This window comes from Charadrius vociferus, unplaced genomic scaffold (genome assembly GCF_000708025.1).
Source record: "Charadrius vociferus isolate BGI_N301 unplaced genomic scaffold, ASM70802v2 scaffold326, whole genome shotgun sequence".
NCBI classification, from domain to species: domain Eukaryota; kingdom Metazoa; phylum Chordata; class Aves; order Charadriiformes; family Charadriidae; genus Charadrius; species Charadrius vociferus.
The window spans coordinates 297,461-312,994 of NW_009649062.1; the positions used below are offsets into that span (position 1 = coordinate 297,461).

Consider the following 15,534-nt stretch of genomic DNA (forward strand, 5'->3'; position numbering starts at 1 on the left):
CCTATATGGTTGTTAAATCAACTTTCACTTTAGAGTGCCAAAGAAACTAAATGCCTTTTCTCCCTCTACTACATTTATTCCGGTTTGCTTTTATTTATAAAGAAAAGGAAGAAATATACACATGCATATGTATGCGTTTAAGCAGACCTTATTGATCCAGAATTATTCAGCTTCCCAAAAGCTGTATCATCACCCACTGGCTTAATTCTGTCCCAAACAGGAACAGACAGTAAGTTGGGGCTGTTAAAACACGTGTGAACTGTCAAAATTAATGGAGTTATTTTGGAGGTGCAATGGGAGATGAAAGACCGGAAATGAAAACTGATGAATGCCAGATGAAGGATCAAGATAATGTATGAAAAAAGTGATACCAGAGCTCGAAACAAGTAAAGGACAGTTGTGAGCAGCTTGTGATGAGTATTTAAGTGTTGTATGCTCGGGCAGGAAAACCAGAGGATGTTGTCAGGATGCATACACATCAGCTATGCTGACCTAACAGCCTCAAGTATGGCATTCAAATCAACTAGCAAACATCTAAGTCACTCCAGCAGCCACGGGTCATAACGGTCTCAAAACCAGGGAGTCTCCTTTGGGCAGTGATGCTTCTAGCAGCTACGAAAGCAGCTGTAATGAAAAGTTTTCAAATGGCAGCTATGTTGAAGCAGTTGTAAACTTCTGTGAAGGTGTAGCACTGAGAAAGGGGCACTCTTGAAGGGCAGACATGTAACACTGCCTGTGGATCCACGACAGCACACACATTAGTGCTTTACATGCATCTAACCTGCTACTTGCTATTTTGAGAAAGCAGACGGTTTTTGAATACAACCATTTCTCTTATCTGACTGCTGGTGATACTCCCTTATAGAGACGCGACTCTGTCCTCATTCTGTAAACTGTCAAACAGACTAGCTCTCACACTAAGTCTGCTCAGGACTTTTGTCTATCTACCTGTTTCCAGACCCATTTTTAAACTGTCCTTTATTGTTTTGGTCTCTTTCGAAGTACTTCAGTACTCTGACTTTTTCTCACATGGGCGCACACCTCCCTTTTAACTTCTACAGGATCCAAGCACAAACTTTGATGATTACTATTTTTTTTTATTTTCAGAAGTAAAGCTCTGCATTTTTGGAATCAACATTTCTAGTGATGTTATGGGGTTTCTACTGCTGATCAAAGGCTGATAAACACTCTTTTATGGTTACAAGCATATTTGTGGAAGATGGCACAGAACTTCCGCACACTGCTGCTTCTCTAACTACGGATCTTCAGGGTTTAGGAATGATTAGCTGCTCCTTAAAGCATATGATACAAAAAATTCTTTGATGGAAAAAAAGCCAGCTCAAAACAGTCTTAAGAAAAAGTTTGCCTTTACCCTATTGCTCTCTGCAACTCGTTGTGCAGCTTCTCTTGCCATGGCTTTTGCGACGGTATTTGGGACTGGTGTGCCTTGCGGTTGAGGGAGTATTCGGTTAGGTGATGGAGACCTCCTCCCCTGAAGCGGGCCGTGAAAGTTAGGGGCAGGTGGCTCAAGCGTGTGTCCATGAACAGGGGATGCCGAACGAGTCTGCTCCCATGACTCATCCATTTTTAAATGTGGACCTAAATGTTCTTCTTTGGTTTCTGGGGCTCCGGCACTTGCTAATGGCTTAGATTTGGGAGCAGTTCTGGGGTGAGGGGTTGGAGGCACCAGTAGGTCAGATGGAATGGCAGCAACAGAAGAGTCCACTGATTCGCCTTGCGCAGAGAGCGTTCGAACTGTAAGCTCCTTTGCTTCCAAACTCCTCAGTCTCATCAGCTCCACCAACGTGTTCTCTGCTGTTGGAAAGATCACCTCTGCCACCTGAGTACACAAAAAAGCAACTTACTAGAACGAAGACATCTGTTTCCCTCCCTTTAACCCCACTAAAGTACAATCTTCAAAGTCTTCACATGGAGTGAATTATTGCCAACAATGGAGTGGGCTGCAAAAGCCCATATTAGGGCTTAACACCTATTAGCACCAGTTGTCTTTAATCCCTTCAACCCCTTTTGTCCCCAAGCTTAAGTGCTTATAGAAAGGAAGCTAATGAGCAAGTTACACACAAACAGAAAAGTAGGTTCTACTGAAAGCTGAGAAAGCCCTGCACACATTCAAGTGCCTTCACATGTTTATTGTTGCCTTTACCTGTCAGTTCAAATTCACCTAATGTAGATAATTGCTGTAATGCTGGAAGGAGAACTCACCCGTTGACCTTTCGCATAAACACCATAGCCTGTGACATTGGCGCCATGGGAGGTCCCTGTTGCTGTCAGAGTTGGTGGTTTCCAGGACACCTGTATGGTTGCTGGGGTGGACCCAGCCCGTACAGTAACATCTTGAGGTGGAGCTGGAGGACCTAAGAAAGACAAGACTGGTCACTGTTGAGCTTTAGATCAGAAGTATGTATGTAAACTGATATACCTGCAAGTTGGAAACTACAGACATCAAAGCAATTTTTTTTTTTAATTTCAGAAGAAAAAACATCTTTATTGCTGTTATTATGTAAAAACAGAAGCATAGGCTCAGCAGGTCACGGAGCCAGGAACTCACCCTCAGCTTACAGCCATTAACTAAACAGTATGTCCTTGCAAGATGGTCTGTACCTGTAACCTGCTCTGGACCTGTTTTTATCCCTCCAGGCTGCATAACTGCTACTTGAATGCAGAAGATTGTTAACAGAAAAACGTAGGGAGAAAAAGGCCCAGGAGTGGCACTGTTAGTGGAAAACTGCTGCAGGTGATAGCAAGTGACTTTTTGGTATATCTCTCTGCACTGAGTGCACACTAAATACTCAGAAATAGTTTAAAATTCTGTCTCTCTGGACCATCAGTGGCTCCAAGTCACAATTTATGGGCCCGAAGCACATTGACACTAAGGTGCAATGTGGACTGCAAGCGGAAACTTTAACATTTTCAACCAGCTGCACGCTGGTTTAAAGGACAACTGGACTCAAAGTCTTTTCTCTGCACTGAAGAAGAAAATAAGCCGAGCAAACTTTTAAGGCATTTACAGTATGTTAGTGTAATAGCACACCAAATACATCCTTAATTAAAAGACATTACTACCTTACTATAAATAGCTCTACTTTGGACAGAAAGCCAAAGTAAAAATATCCTAGAGATTATTAGTTCATGCATATTTCAGGCATCCTGTTGTGTTAATTTAACAGGCAAACGCTGAGAAGTGTTTCATGCTAAAACATTTCAGAAGCAGGTTCAGCTGTAGCTGTCTCTGCATAATAGCTGGGAGAACACAAACCTTGGTTGCTGTGAGTTTGCTTTAAACCAGTGGACTAAGTAAAACCAATTTCTGTTCATCTACCAAAAAAGCTACAAATATTTTAACTGTGTGCATTCACTGCTAACAAACAGATCACGATAGAAGTGTAAATATCACAGAGCCTCAGCCTCCAGATATGCTGGCAAACTGTCAGTGCATTTCAGTAGTTTGCTGTCACTAAATTTCATCCTCTAGTGGGCATGGAAATAAAATTATGGTCATGATCAGGACACTACAAGCACAACATGAAATTTTTGCCTATACCATCCCCTGCACCTATAATGTATTTTTAACTTGCAAGGTCAAAGTATGCAAACTGACCTAATACTATTCTTGGCCAAGAAGTAGATTTTGATTTAGGATTGAATTTCAGCTTCCCTGATCATCCTATTTTATTGACAGCCAACATTCCCAATCCAGTAAACCTCCTCAGTTGACAAGAAAGAACGCATCTGATCTAGTCCGACATCTTGTCAATGACAGTGACATTAATCTGCTCCTGCCTTCCTTCCATTCTCCCAAACCCAAACAATCCCCAGGGAGCCTAACTCGACCTTCACAGGCTGTAGCAAAGATAGGTTTAATAAACTGTAATGCCCAAGGCTTAGTATGGTTTCTATTTTCCCCCGTCATTAAATGGGAAATTACTCTAGATGACCTTTGATGATCTTGGTCATCAACACAAGCGTTTGTTTCAGAATTCTGCTACAGTTTGGTCTTCATGAATTTATTACCTAAATTAGTTCAAAAACTATAACAGTCCCATTGGTCCTGATCCTGTCAATACCTATGTCTATTTTTAGATCTGAGTGCCTAAAAGAGAACTACTTCTATTTTAACTTAAGCAATTCTAATGCTTTGATGAATCAAGAAGAGGAGTTCAATTGCTCAGCAACTAAAAAGCTGTCACTCAGCTTTGGTCTGACAGGAAGCAATGTGTTTTCAAGTATAAATCATGCAAAACATGATATATCTATGCAAAGAGAAAAATGAAAAGGTGACCTCTAATTGTCCTGTACTTTTCATGCAACTGCTCTCTCTAGCTTTGAAATGTGAGCAGTTTTCTCAAGATCGTTTTTGCTTAATGTATTCCTAAAAACCCCCCCGAGATTGACACAGTGTGAAAATTCTAAAATATTCACTGATCTCCACTGCCTTTTTGGTATAAGAGGCTGATGGTATCCTTTTCTGTAAGGATACCACTGAACGCACTAGTAAAGAGCAGAGCTTCGCAGCTTCAACTACAGTGAGCCCATGTATTCCTTTGTAAACATTTCTGAAACCCTTAGAAAAATGTCGGTACAAACGTTCTCAGGTGCCTGTGGCCAGTTACGCTGCAGTGCATGCTGCACCGCCTGCTAAACCTGACATTCACAGCTAAAGGTTTATGCGGCATCACTCGCCCCCATGCATCTTCTAGAGAAGCACAAATTTCCTTCACACAGAATATCTGTATTGCTCTCTCAGCACACTCTAAAATCATCTTTGAAACATGCAGATCAACTGAAGGTATTTAAGGTGGAAAAATAATCCAGAGTCTGAGCAAAAAAACAGTATTAGTCACATTAAAGACACTATCTTTTCTCTTTCAACTTCTTTCTTTTAACTGTAGTTTGGATGAAGAGATATGTGATTACTCAAAGCCAGTAATATTTGCAAGAGAAAAACATGACACACTACGATAGTAATTCCCATTGCTGACTCTGATTTCATGGGCAACCTTCTCCCTTTGTTTCAATGACTTTGACTTTTGAAACACAAGCATCAGCCTCTAATCACTTCAACAGTTGCTATTTTATTTTGCTATATAGAAGTGAAAAGTTGACGTGCTTTTGTAAAAATGCTCTCTGTGAAATGAAGCGGTGGGGAAGATTCTGGGATCTCTGGATCTAAAAGCAGAGATTTCATTGCATTCTAGCTCCTCAATAGAGAACAGCTCGTTTATTGCTTTAGCATACTTTAGCAACTAGAGGGAGATACAGCATGTTAAGTGTTTTGCCTGAAAAAAACCTCACTCAAAAGGCCTTTCCCAAGTAACAAAAAAGTGAACGTATCTAATAAGTTCAAGCCACCATCTAGGCGGTATCTCCCAACTCCCACAGAACATACACACCCCTCTCCTAGCAAAGTCTGTAATAGCGCTACCACTTATCTCACTGAAATGATTTAGGACAAAAGAATAAATGCCAGAGCTGAGGACATTTTTACTGACACTATAAATCAACAGCATCAAAAGCAGTAGACATACAAGCTTAACTCCCTCTCTATTCAACCAGCATTACCGTCCTGCATGTCTCCTTACATGTAAGTCACGCAAGCCAAGGAAGAGACCAGAACTAATTCCTGTCCCTTTGCTAGAATCAAATCCCAGCAGGGAGTCAATTAAACCATAGCACAGTACGTGCTATTGAAATTTCAATCGCCAGGAGTCACTTGTACTTGACCGTCCCTGCTTCAGAGGCATTCAGTGCTCTGAAAGTCTGAATATACAAGGAGTCTCCTACTTGTCCTTGATTATATGACGTTGGTTAGATGAATCTATAAGGACCAATGTTTAAAGTTTTCAGATACTTCCATACACCCCCAAAATGATGAGATTATTCTTTAAAGCACTACATTATTTCAGCTCTAATTTTCAACATTACTTCACTGTTCTTAAATACTTGGAAATGACTTGTAACACTGATCACCATTCCTAATGTAAAAAGCAAGGTGGGAAAATACCTTGGACTTCCCAAAACAAGAACAATTTGCTATCTTTACAAATTCAAATTCTACAATGCGATTACAACTTCACAATCAAAATGCATTTATATCCCCTAAATGACTGTGTGGTCCTCTAAGATGTGGGTGTTGTTTTTCACTACAGAAAAGGGCTGGATCATCCCTGTAAAAAGTGCTTTAAGACACACAAATAACATGTCAGACGTAATAATTGATTTCAACCAGTGTTGTTCACACCAATGAAAATAAATTGCTACCAGAAATACTATAACTGAACAAATTAAGTACAAACGGAGATTAATCTGATAAAACACTCCGTGTGTGATCTGTGATGATGATAAGCATGGCTTTCCCTTGTTTGTCTCCCCAAAATGCTTCAGTCTTTACCCAGGAACAAAGAATGCAGGGCAGAAATTAATTTTAGATACCATAAAGCAATATGATAATCCCCAGTCTGCTCACGAATGTGACAGGGATTACAGCATAAGGGTTAGATTAATTTATCTAGAATTTTCAGAGAAACTTAACTGGAGAGTTTTGGGGTAGGGAGAAAAATATCAAACCTGCTGGCAATGTAGAAAATTCCACAAAGGCTTCCTTTTTTTCTCGTTGTTCCAGGGGAAGCTGCCAGGGCATCTGATGGGGCTTCGCCATGACCTTCACCTTGTAGGCCATATTGGGCTTCAAATTAAAAAAATGGTACTTGTAGCTAGCAGCCTTGACAATGTCAAATTCTTCTTCATTAAGAAAGATCACATGACTGTAATTACTATTTGTAGGGAGCCAAGACAGCTCAGCAGAAATCTGGGTTATGTTGTCCACTTTAAGATTAGAGGGGGCTACTATGACATCCTTCCCAACTAACAAAGTGCACTGCAGTTCATCTGAGTTACCCTTGTTTGTAATGCTCTGAATTGATATTCGGTATGTACAAGTAGAAATGTTAAGCTTTTCTATAAGAGCTTTCGTTCTGCTTCCCAAGGCTATGTTCATCCGAACTTCTTTATCAACCAGAACATTGTAGCTGCTAATGGTTCCCCATCCGGGTGGCACTACCGGTGGCTCCCAGCCCACAATGACACTTTTGGCTAGTTGTTTAATAAGGGTGATTTTTCTAGGATAAGGCACAATGTCTTCTCCAATTTCATCAATGTTCACATCCAGAGTCCCTGCGCCATTGCTGATGACACTAGAGTCTATGTGACTTGGTGGACTTATCTCCAAGAGATCTCCTTCCAAAGTAGGACCTGAATGGTTGATAAAATTCTGATCCTGTTCACTGCTTAATGTGCTTGATAACCGGGTCTCATTGTCTTGAACAAAATCCACAAAATTTGAAGGGACTAGTCCTCTTTGTCCATCTAGAAGTTCCCCTGGTGAGAAAGAACAATGCCATTAAAATCCTTGAAGGAGCATGCCTCCCACACGTCAATGCCTTGCAAGTGGATGAGATAAGGAAGAAGATATAAGTGAAAACTGTGCACAAACAACATTCACAGTTCGAGAATGCAAAGGCTCAGCGAGGCAAAAAACAGAACTGCCAGTAAGCTTTCTTGTCAACTTAAATCTTGCCAGTAGGAAAAGCTGACAATATAAAATATCTTATAATTAGCTATGCCTGCAAGGAACAGCTTTGCTGGTGCAGAAACTCTGTTAATTAACACAATGATGATAGAGGTAATTTTAGCAACTGATTTGGTAGTAGATGAAGGAAAGAATTGGGAGCGTGTTTGACAGACGAACTGATTTGAATCTGCATGAATTAGCATGAATTCACAGATTTAAAAAAAATACCTTCATAAAAGCCATCTTCATCCATATCTCCATACACATAAAGGTACTTTCCTGCCGTAAGGGGGAGCTCTGCTTCTGGATTTTCATTTGGTCCATCAAAAGGGTTGTAACTGCAATGGAGTACAGATGGCAAACGTGTGTTCACTTACAATCCACACACAACTGAATACTCTGAATACTAATCAGGAAAAGGCGTACAGTTCTAAGGCTGCACAGGAAGGTAATTCCTCAGTTCAAGATTTTTGCTTCCCTTCTGAAACATATACTCTGAGGGGAGTCTAGGTGAGTTTGTTGTGAACTGTAACTGTATCACCAACAGGCTGCCATGAAACGCAACCTATTTGCTTAAGTGCTATACACTTAAACCCACATCCTTTTCTGTAGAATTTACTAACACATTTCTCACCTACATCTCTTGGAATACACTGGCCAAAATCTTCTTTAAACTGAAACTTTAAACTGTTTTTTAAACTGAATTAAAGCAAACTCAGTTGTGCGGTTCTTTTCCAGTCCTCATATTCCATTTGTTTTATATGGCAGTCTTTTACACAAGTTTATTAGCTTCAACAGAGACAAGTTAAATAAAGAAAAAAACAGTGAGTTACAGCTAAAACAAGCTACTCAAAAACTTCTTGTAAAGTATTTAAATCCATTTCCATCCTGAAAGAAACTGTTAGTCACAGATGTTTTTATCGTGACAGTACTTTATATCTGAAATTTTAATATGCAAAGCAAAGACATGAGGAACTTTTAAATCTTCCTTGCTTTGATGAAAAAGCAATTTACAGGAACAGATGGAGACATCCTCTGTAAAGGATTCTCATCTCATTCTCGTCTCATTTAGACATTGAAGGCTAGAAATACAGCGGTGGGCAAAAGAGCCATGCCATGTTAAACTTTCTCTGACAACTAAAGCACATGGAAATGGCACTATTTTGCAGCTGGTGCAGATAGGAAAGGGGTCTGCTGCTCATAACGTTGGTTCCAGGTAATAATTCAGTGCATGAACAGAAGTGAAGCAAACACAAATGTTGAATATTACCAATATACAACGTATATTACAAATACATCTATGTATTATATATGTAATGAGCTGGGTTTTTTACCTATATCGGGCAATGCAAAGATGGACTTTCCCAGAATATCTCTGCTTTGAGGTATTGGAATTCTGATCATTATCCATCTGTAGAGGGAAAAAAAAGAAAGACAACGTGATTTCAAAAAGATGCATGCACTGTTTTCCTGACAGGCAATATAAATACAGACAGGGAACAAGTAACATTAAAAAAAAAAAAATTAAATTCTAACATGGAACAGAAATGGTTAATTTTACTTAGAAGGCCTTAGGCTTAAAAGGAAAAATAGTAATTCTTTCTGTTATGCTTTGAGCCTAGTAGAGTGTTTAAAATGAGAGATACACTTCTTTCCTCCACTTATTTTACTCTACGCTGTGAATTCTTTTAGGAAAATGAACAACTTTTCACCTGAGCTTGAGAGAACTTTAATTAAGGTAGAAACACTAGGTTTAACAGTGGGATCAGTTAAGATAAGTTGTCAAAAAATTGACTGAGATTTTACAATCTGGACAGAGTGAATATTGAACTGCAACTTTTGGGCCTAAACTGGTCCTGCTTGGCTCCCAGTATGGAACAAAAGTGCACCAGAAAAATATTAAGTCACTTTCCTCTGAATTAACTCTTCAGAGATGGGTTAGCTTGTTGGGTTATCACAACACACTCTATTCTGCCAATGCTCCACTTCCACTGAGGAGGACAACAATGGTCAGCTAACAGGTATTCTCCCCTGTGGAGGATTTGGGGATGCAGGCAAATTTTCAAGGTTATCAACCTGATACCTTTTTATGGGCATGTTACAAAGCTCATAAGTAACGCGATAATGCTTATTCTAGAAGGCTTGGTTACTAGTAACAATCAGGGAAGTTGCAGATACAGTTTTGCAGAGTATCTTTTTTTTTTTTTTTTCAGATTTCACAGCATTATGCTCCATTTTTAGATTTTATTCATATACTCTCCCCCTGGGTCTGGATACCTCTAAAGAAGAATTGAGCTTAATTTCTGTGAGCTTGCATAATATAAGTATGTATCCCATAATTACATTCCAGAAGGCACACAATGAACAACTCTGCAAAAGAGGGCTTGACATTCTCAGTGAGAGATAACTCAAAAATCATAGAAAAGGGGAATTAAATTTGACGTGCACTTCTTCTGTTCCTTGCTGTTAGTTCTGCTTCCCTAAGTCTCGTTGCTAAGCTGCTTTTTCCAGTTTGACTATTTCAGGCTGCCTTTTCTGTGGCCTCTTCAAAAAGCAGTGAATGTTCCCACTTTTCAGTAATGCTGCTACGCATAAACATACACATCATATATTTATTTGTGGATAATCCTTATATATGCCCATGGAATACCTACTATACAAGAATCTAATATTTTGTTGAATATCCTACACCATACTCAGGCTTGGGATCCATTTAAAAACATTTTGATTCTATCAACTTTCACAGGTTCAGTAGCAATGAATACAAAATAGATAGAAATAGATATGCACACAGTTTCAATATATTTACTTCTCTAAAGACTAAGAATGGGATTCAGGACTGTAAGGTGAGGGGTAAAATCTGAAGATAATTTCCTGATGGCTGTTTGCCCATATAAAACAGACTTACAGTATTTAATAGAAGATAATACCCTTCTATAAGGTTTTCAAAATGTGTCCTATACCTCCTTATATTTAACATTTGTCTTACATATCAACAGCCAACTTCCTACGGCACCTTTGTAAAGCTGAGCTTCCCACTGGCTTTTTATTAGAATTCTATTGAAAACCAGAAAAACATTCTAAGAAAGGAAGAACAGAACCTTTCAAAAGTACAATTAAATACAAGCTGTAAAGTTGACTGGTGGAAGAATTTAGTGACAACATCCTGAAACCTTCACTTCCAGATTACAGGCTCAAAATCAGTTTAGGAGAGTGTGCTGGAAACTGCTGTTAGCAAGTGGTATCAGCCTAGCTGTAGTGAGAAGATCAACACGTCATGAAAACCAGGCAAAGAACGAGTCCTGCAAAATGAGCTAATCATCTGTCAGAGCATACCTGCCTGGACACGGCACTGCATGGAATTTCTCTTCCATTTGCCCAGGCTGTATCAAAGTCACACCTTTTGCTAGATGTAATAAAATAATAATAAACCCGCATAACATACACCAAAACAGACACAGAGAGAGACACTGACTTACACTTCTTATGCACAGAATCAGTACAATGGTCTGAATGCATCACTGAAGGCAGAAGTTTTCATAGAAGCTTGAGGTTCTCACCCACCCATTTTTTATGCTGTGTCACTAGGATATCAGCTGAGATTTCTTTGAAAGTATCAGTTAACTTCCCACTGGTCACGTCCCCAAGTTATATAAGAAAATGAGAACATTCATGTCTTGATTTTTTAAAAGCAGGTGGATCAACCTGCATCGGTCCCCTGGAGAAGAGAGGTCCTGGCCCCATAACATAGATTTTCAGTAACAAATTTAAACACTCACGTCTGAATCAAATCTGCATCTTGGGGTACCAGATCTTGACTTGGACAGGAATGTGGGTTTGACAGACAATTGTTCTGGTTTGTCTCCAGATATTTGAAGGGGTCGTATAAACTCTGAAATCACACAACGACTTCCAGAAGGACTTTCATGACCTGGTAGGGAACAAAACACATATGAGAATAAGTAATTGTTCTCAGGCAGAAACACTGCCAACTAATAAGCAGCAGTGAGTTATTTTCTTCTGTTAGAAATAATTCTAGAAAAAGACTAAGGCAGGTAGACTGCAGAGCATAAAAGTAGCTAAGCCTACTATTTCCCAGCCTTTTGGCAAATTACGTAAGTCAACAATATGTAATGGTACATAATGTAGAAAGTGAAGGTATTTTAATTCAAAATAATCAAAGTTAAAGTTTCCCTAATGAAAAAAAAAAAAGTACACCTTTGTTCTGAGCATCTTGATATCTTTGGAGAAGTTATCTGACATGCTGTTCAACATGCCCAGCACTTAAAAGCTGCCATTGGAACCCTTCTACTCCTTTTAGGGATGCTGTCATATACTGAAAAGTAGAATCAAGTTGTGTATTTATCTTCTAATAAAGCTACTGAAACGCTAATAATTTAGTTAACAGGATATTAATTTCGAAATGAAGGGAAGTGGTCTGGCTTTTTGCAGTGCAGTAAGTTCCAAAATTCGTATTTCTTAAGAGCTCCTTGCTAACACCAGTACTAAAACACAATTTGATCACAGCGCCATCTCTGCAGTTTCTAAAAAGCGGAAGATGCAAACTATGAAAAAGGAAAAATCTCCAGAAATGCTTTTTGAATATTCTTATTGTGCTTTTTTAAAGCACTTAAAAATGAAAAGGAAAAGACAGTTTATACTGCACATTTAAAGGACCTAAGGAGGCAGCCTTACAGGAGGCTGACCAGTCTTATCTCCTATTGACTCAAGTGAAAACCAGGTCTAACAGCGAGGAGAGACAAGTAAAAAGAACATCATCAAGGTTGCAAGAGAGACTAATAAAGTGTAATATAAAATACTTCTACATTTTTTCCCTTTCACTGTTAGCTTAGTCCCCAGACCACATGAGAACAAGCAGGAAATTGTAAACGGAGCCTAATTATACTTGCAGCATCAGCAGAAGTTATAGCAAAGCACATAGTCTAGGGCATTGCTGACACAATCAGATATCCAGAGTGCCTTCTTTCTCTCTCTCTCATTAACATAATGAGCCTATGCTCTAATTTTTCAGACCCTGGATATGTGTAGGTTCAGCATTTCCTCTCCAGTTCTGCTAGAATTCTGGACAGCAATGTTTTGCTACTCAATTGCAAGCTTCCCAGACACGCGTCACCAGGAATTACTAGTGGAACCTCTTTATTCATATTGCAGAGGAGAATAAGCTTCAAAACGTATCATCAGAGGGTTTTTCTGGTGTGCTCCTTAGTCCAATATGATTAATTTTCTCTGCATCACTGTAATTTACAGCAGGACAGCTTAAGCACATTGACAGCAGGGAAATATACCAGTCATCATACAAAAGATTAATTACAACCAGCCCGCTTGCAGCAATCCCCAGGCTGGAAAAGGGCACATTTTTTATTCTTGGAACCTTTCTCACATATATAACAGGAAAGTCATCCCTGTTCAGAAACCTTTAGCCAATTTAGCTCCTTCTGTTTGCTGTTAATGTGCTTGCCATATCAGCCTGTCAGTGCCAAGCCTATAAATAATTGGTCCAACTGTGATTATTCATTCAAAGGAAACTGCTGTTTGGTCTCATACCTCCTGGATTTTTCAGTCTCTGTTATTGAATTAGTTGCACTATATACAAAATGTGGGGATGGATTCTTGGACAATATAGGCCTTGCTTTGCATACATATGGGATGATAACCAGGATAGGAACACACATTATCAGGAACTCCAGGTACATCAAGATTCTGGAAGATATTCAAATTCCTATTTTTTCCACTTGTAAAACCGGGTACCTAAAATTTACCTTGAGTCCTTAATACACAGGGGAGAAAACTGCATGGTAGTTGTAATTGCATCATGTGACTGGACACATCTATGGCTCCAGATGGTGCTAATAACTAGATACAGCCCACTCAGATACCCTCACTTCCCATCAGAGTAAGTCTGTACCCATATCCATCGATGTACGTGGAAATGTAGTTTCTGCCCCAAATCTAGCTCTGCAAATGGATCTGTCTTCCTAACTGGACTTACTGCCGCCTTCAGTGCCCTCTGTTTCTCTATTCATTTGGGTACTCGTGCAATGTAACATCTCCCTGCTCAATAAATCTGCACTGGGCGCCACCAACCCCTGTCTCTTTATGAAAAAGTGTGTGAAATAACAGAAGCTGATCCTCTAAGGCTCTTTCCCATGCTGCAGGACTGCTTTTATCTGGGACCACAGTGTGATCTATTTCTTAAAGCAGCTTAAAAATTACTGCATTTTCAAGGTATTCTACTATCTGCAATAAACTGGAAAAAAGAGATTTTGGGGCGAGCCATATCATACAATGTTAGCAGTTAGTTCCTGTATACTCTATACAGGAGAATTTTTTATAAGGTCATGAGATGCTTAAATAATATATGTAAATTCATGCTGATTCTATGTATGTAGAGCCACAGTTGTATTAAAAAAAACCCAAACACAAGCATCATCAAGAAATGTCTTTGCAAAAAGCAAAATTGAGATTCATTGCGCATGAAGCACATTCCTCCCGAAACCTCGTGAATCTCTGTAATCTCCCCATCATTTCTATAGAGGATGTCTACTTCTGCAGATTGTGAATACACAACTACAGACAAAACCGGCTGCATTTAAAAGCCTAACTTTACTTCCAAAATAAGAAACAATTTCAAACTATGTTCTCTTGTTGATCCAAGGCAACTTCATTGATGTCCCTGGGCTTCAATGTAGAGGAACCAGGCCTATGTTTTAAAACTTGTTAACTCACTGGAAACTAAGAAAAAAAAAATAATGCACCTTTCCTTTTATATTTGCACTCTGGGAAAAACTAACAGTTAAAAATGAAAAATACAAGAGGTCAGTTCCTAAGAACATGCAGCCGCTTCTAGAAATGTGTCTTTTTTTCTCTAAATAGTAGAGAAGAACCTTATAAAGCCACTGGGGTTTTGTCTGTGAAGTCTCATAAAATCCACATATGCTCAAAATGGCCTTTATTTTCCCACGACTGGCAAATATCTGTTAAGGAAGTCTGAAGAAGACCCTTTCAAGGAAAGAGGCAAGGAAGAGCACCAGACTTAATTTAAATATCTCAGCAGAATTAAAGCTGGCCACATTTGTAGTACAATTAAACTCTCCATTTTATTTGTTGGAACAGCTGATTCATTATGGACTACCTAAATTATCTAGAAAGGCCATTTAAACGAGCCTTTTATCTGATGAATAATAAATCTTAAGGTTTCTATATCTGATTGTGACATTATTACATGTTTAGAGTGAACTTTCTACATTCTAATCTATTCTGGCTAGGTTTGTTTCATTTCCTGACGCATTCAAACATCACCAATTAAGGCAAAGCAGCTGGTCATAAACTGATCTCATTTCCGTCATTTGCTTTGCTTTGAAAGCTGTTCTTGTGTTCCTTCTTGTGTTCTTTCTTCCTCACACATAATAAAAATAATTACACTTCTGGTTTGAAGAACTTGCTCTAGCATTACCATCATTATTGTGAAATGGTTCATTTCAATAATTAGAAATCCTGCCCACTTGTTCAAACATTACTTTATTGTTATCAGTGCATTCATACTGAGAATGAATATTGTCCAAGGATTTCTGATGTTTATACTTTAGTGCCGCAGGCCCTGAATTCTAAGTCACATAAAAATCAATAGGTTATGAGGAAAGGTTTACAGAGCAGGGCCTCTAAATGACTTCAGTACAGAACTAGCTGTGTTTTCTGTGTTTCCAGCCAAGGATTTTGTGGAAGATTTGTTTGTTACATTTTGAAGGTTTTTGTAAAAGCTGTTGCCATTAGTATTTCAAGAATAAATATCAGATTGGAGCCTATTTAGATCAATCCCAGAGATACAGATCGGACCTTCACTAGCTGCCTAAAGGACATTTCAATACCTAATTACCTTTCCTATAAAATTAATTGTTGCTTTGAAAATCCTGCCCTTAGAGACCCAA

General features: G+C 39.0%; 1 protein-coding gene across 3 annotated transcripts in view; it reads right to left on the minus strand.

Moving 5' to 3' along the window:
• RIMBP2 (RIMS binding protein 2) overlaps positions 1–15,534 on the minus strand; it is a 144,946-nt gene that overhangs the window by 25,534 nt on the left and 103,878 nt on the right. For all 3 annotated transcript variants that reach the window (XM_009888095.1, XM_009888097.1, XM_009888096.1), the window contains 6 exons: positions 11,368–11,519; positions 8,923–8,999; positions 7,817–7,926; positions 6,586–7,395; positions 2,224–2,375; positions 1,373–1,840 (listed from right to left, as the gene is read on the minus strand). In XM_009888095.1, coding sequence (XP_009886397.1) covers positions 1,373–1,840; positions 2,224–2,375; positions 6,586–7,395; positions 7,817–7,926; positions 8,923–8,999; positions 11,368–11,519 — 1,769 coding nt within the window. The remainder of the gene's footprint in view (positions 1–1,372; positions 1,841–2,223; positions 2,376–6,585; positions 7,396–7,816; positions 7,927–8,922; positions 9,000–11,367; positions 11,520–15,534) is intronic.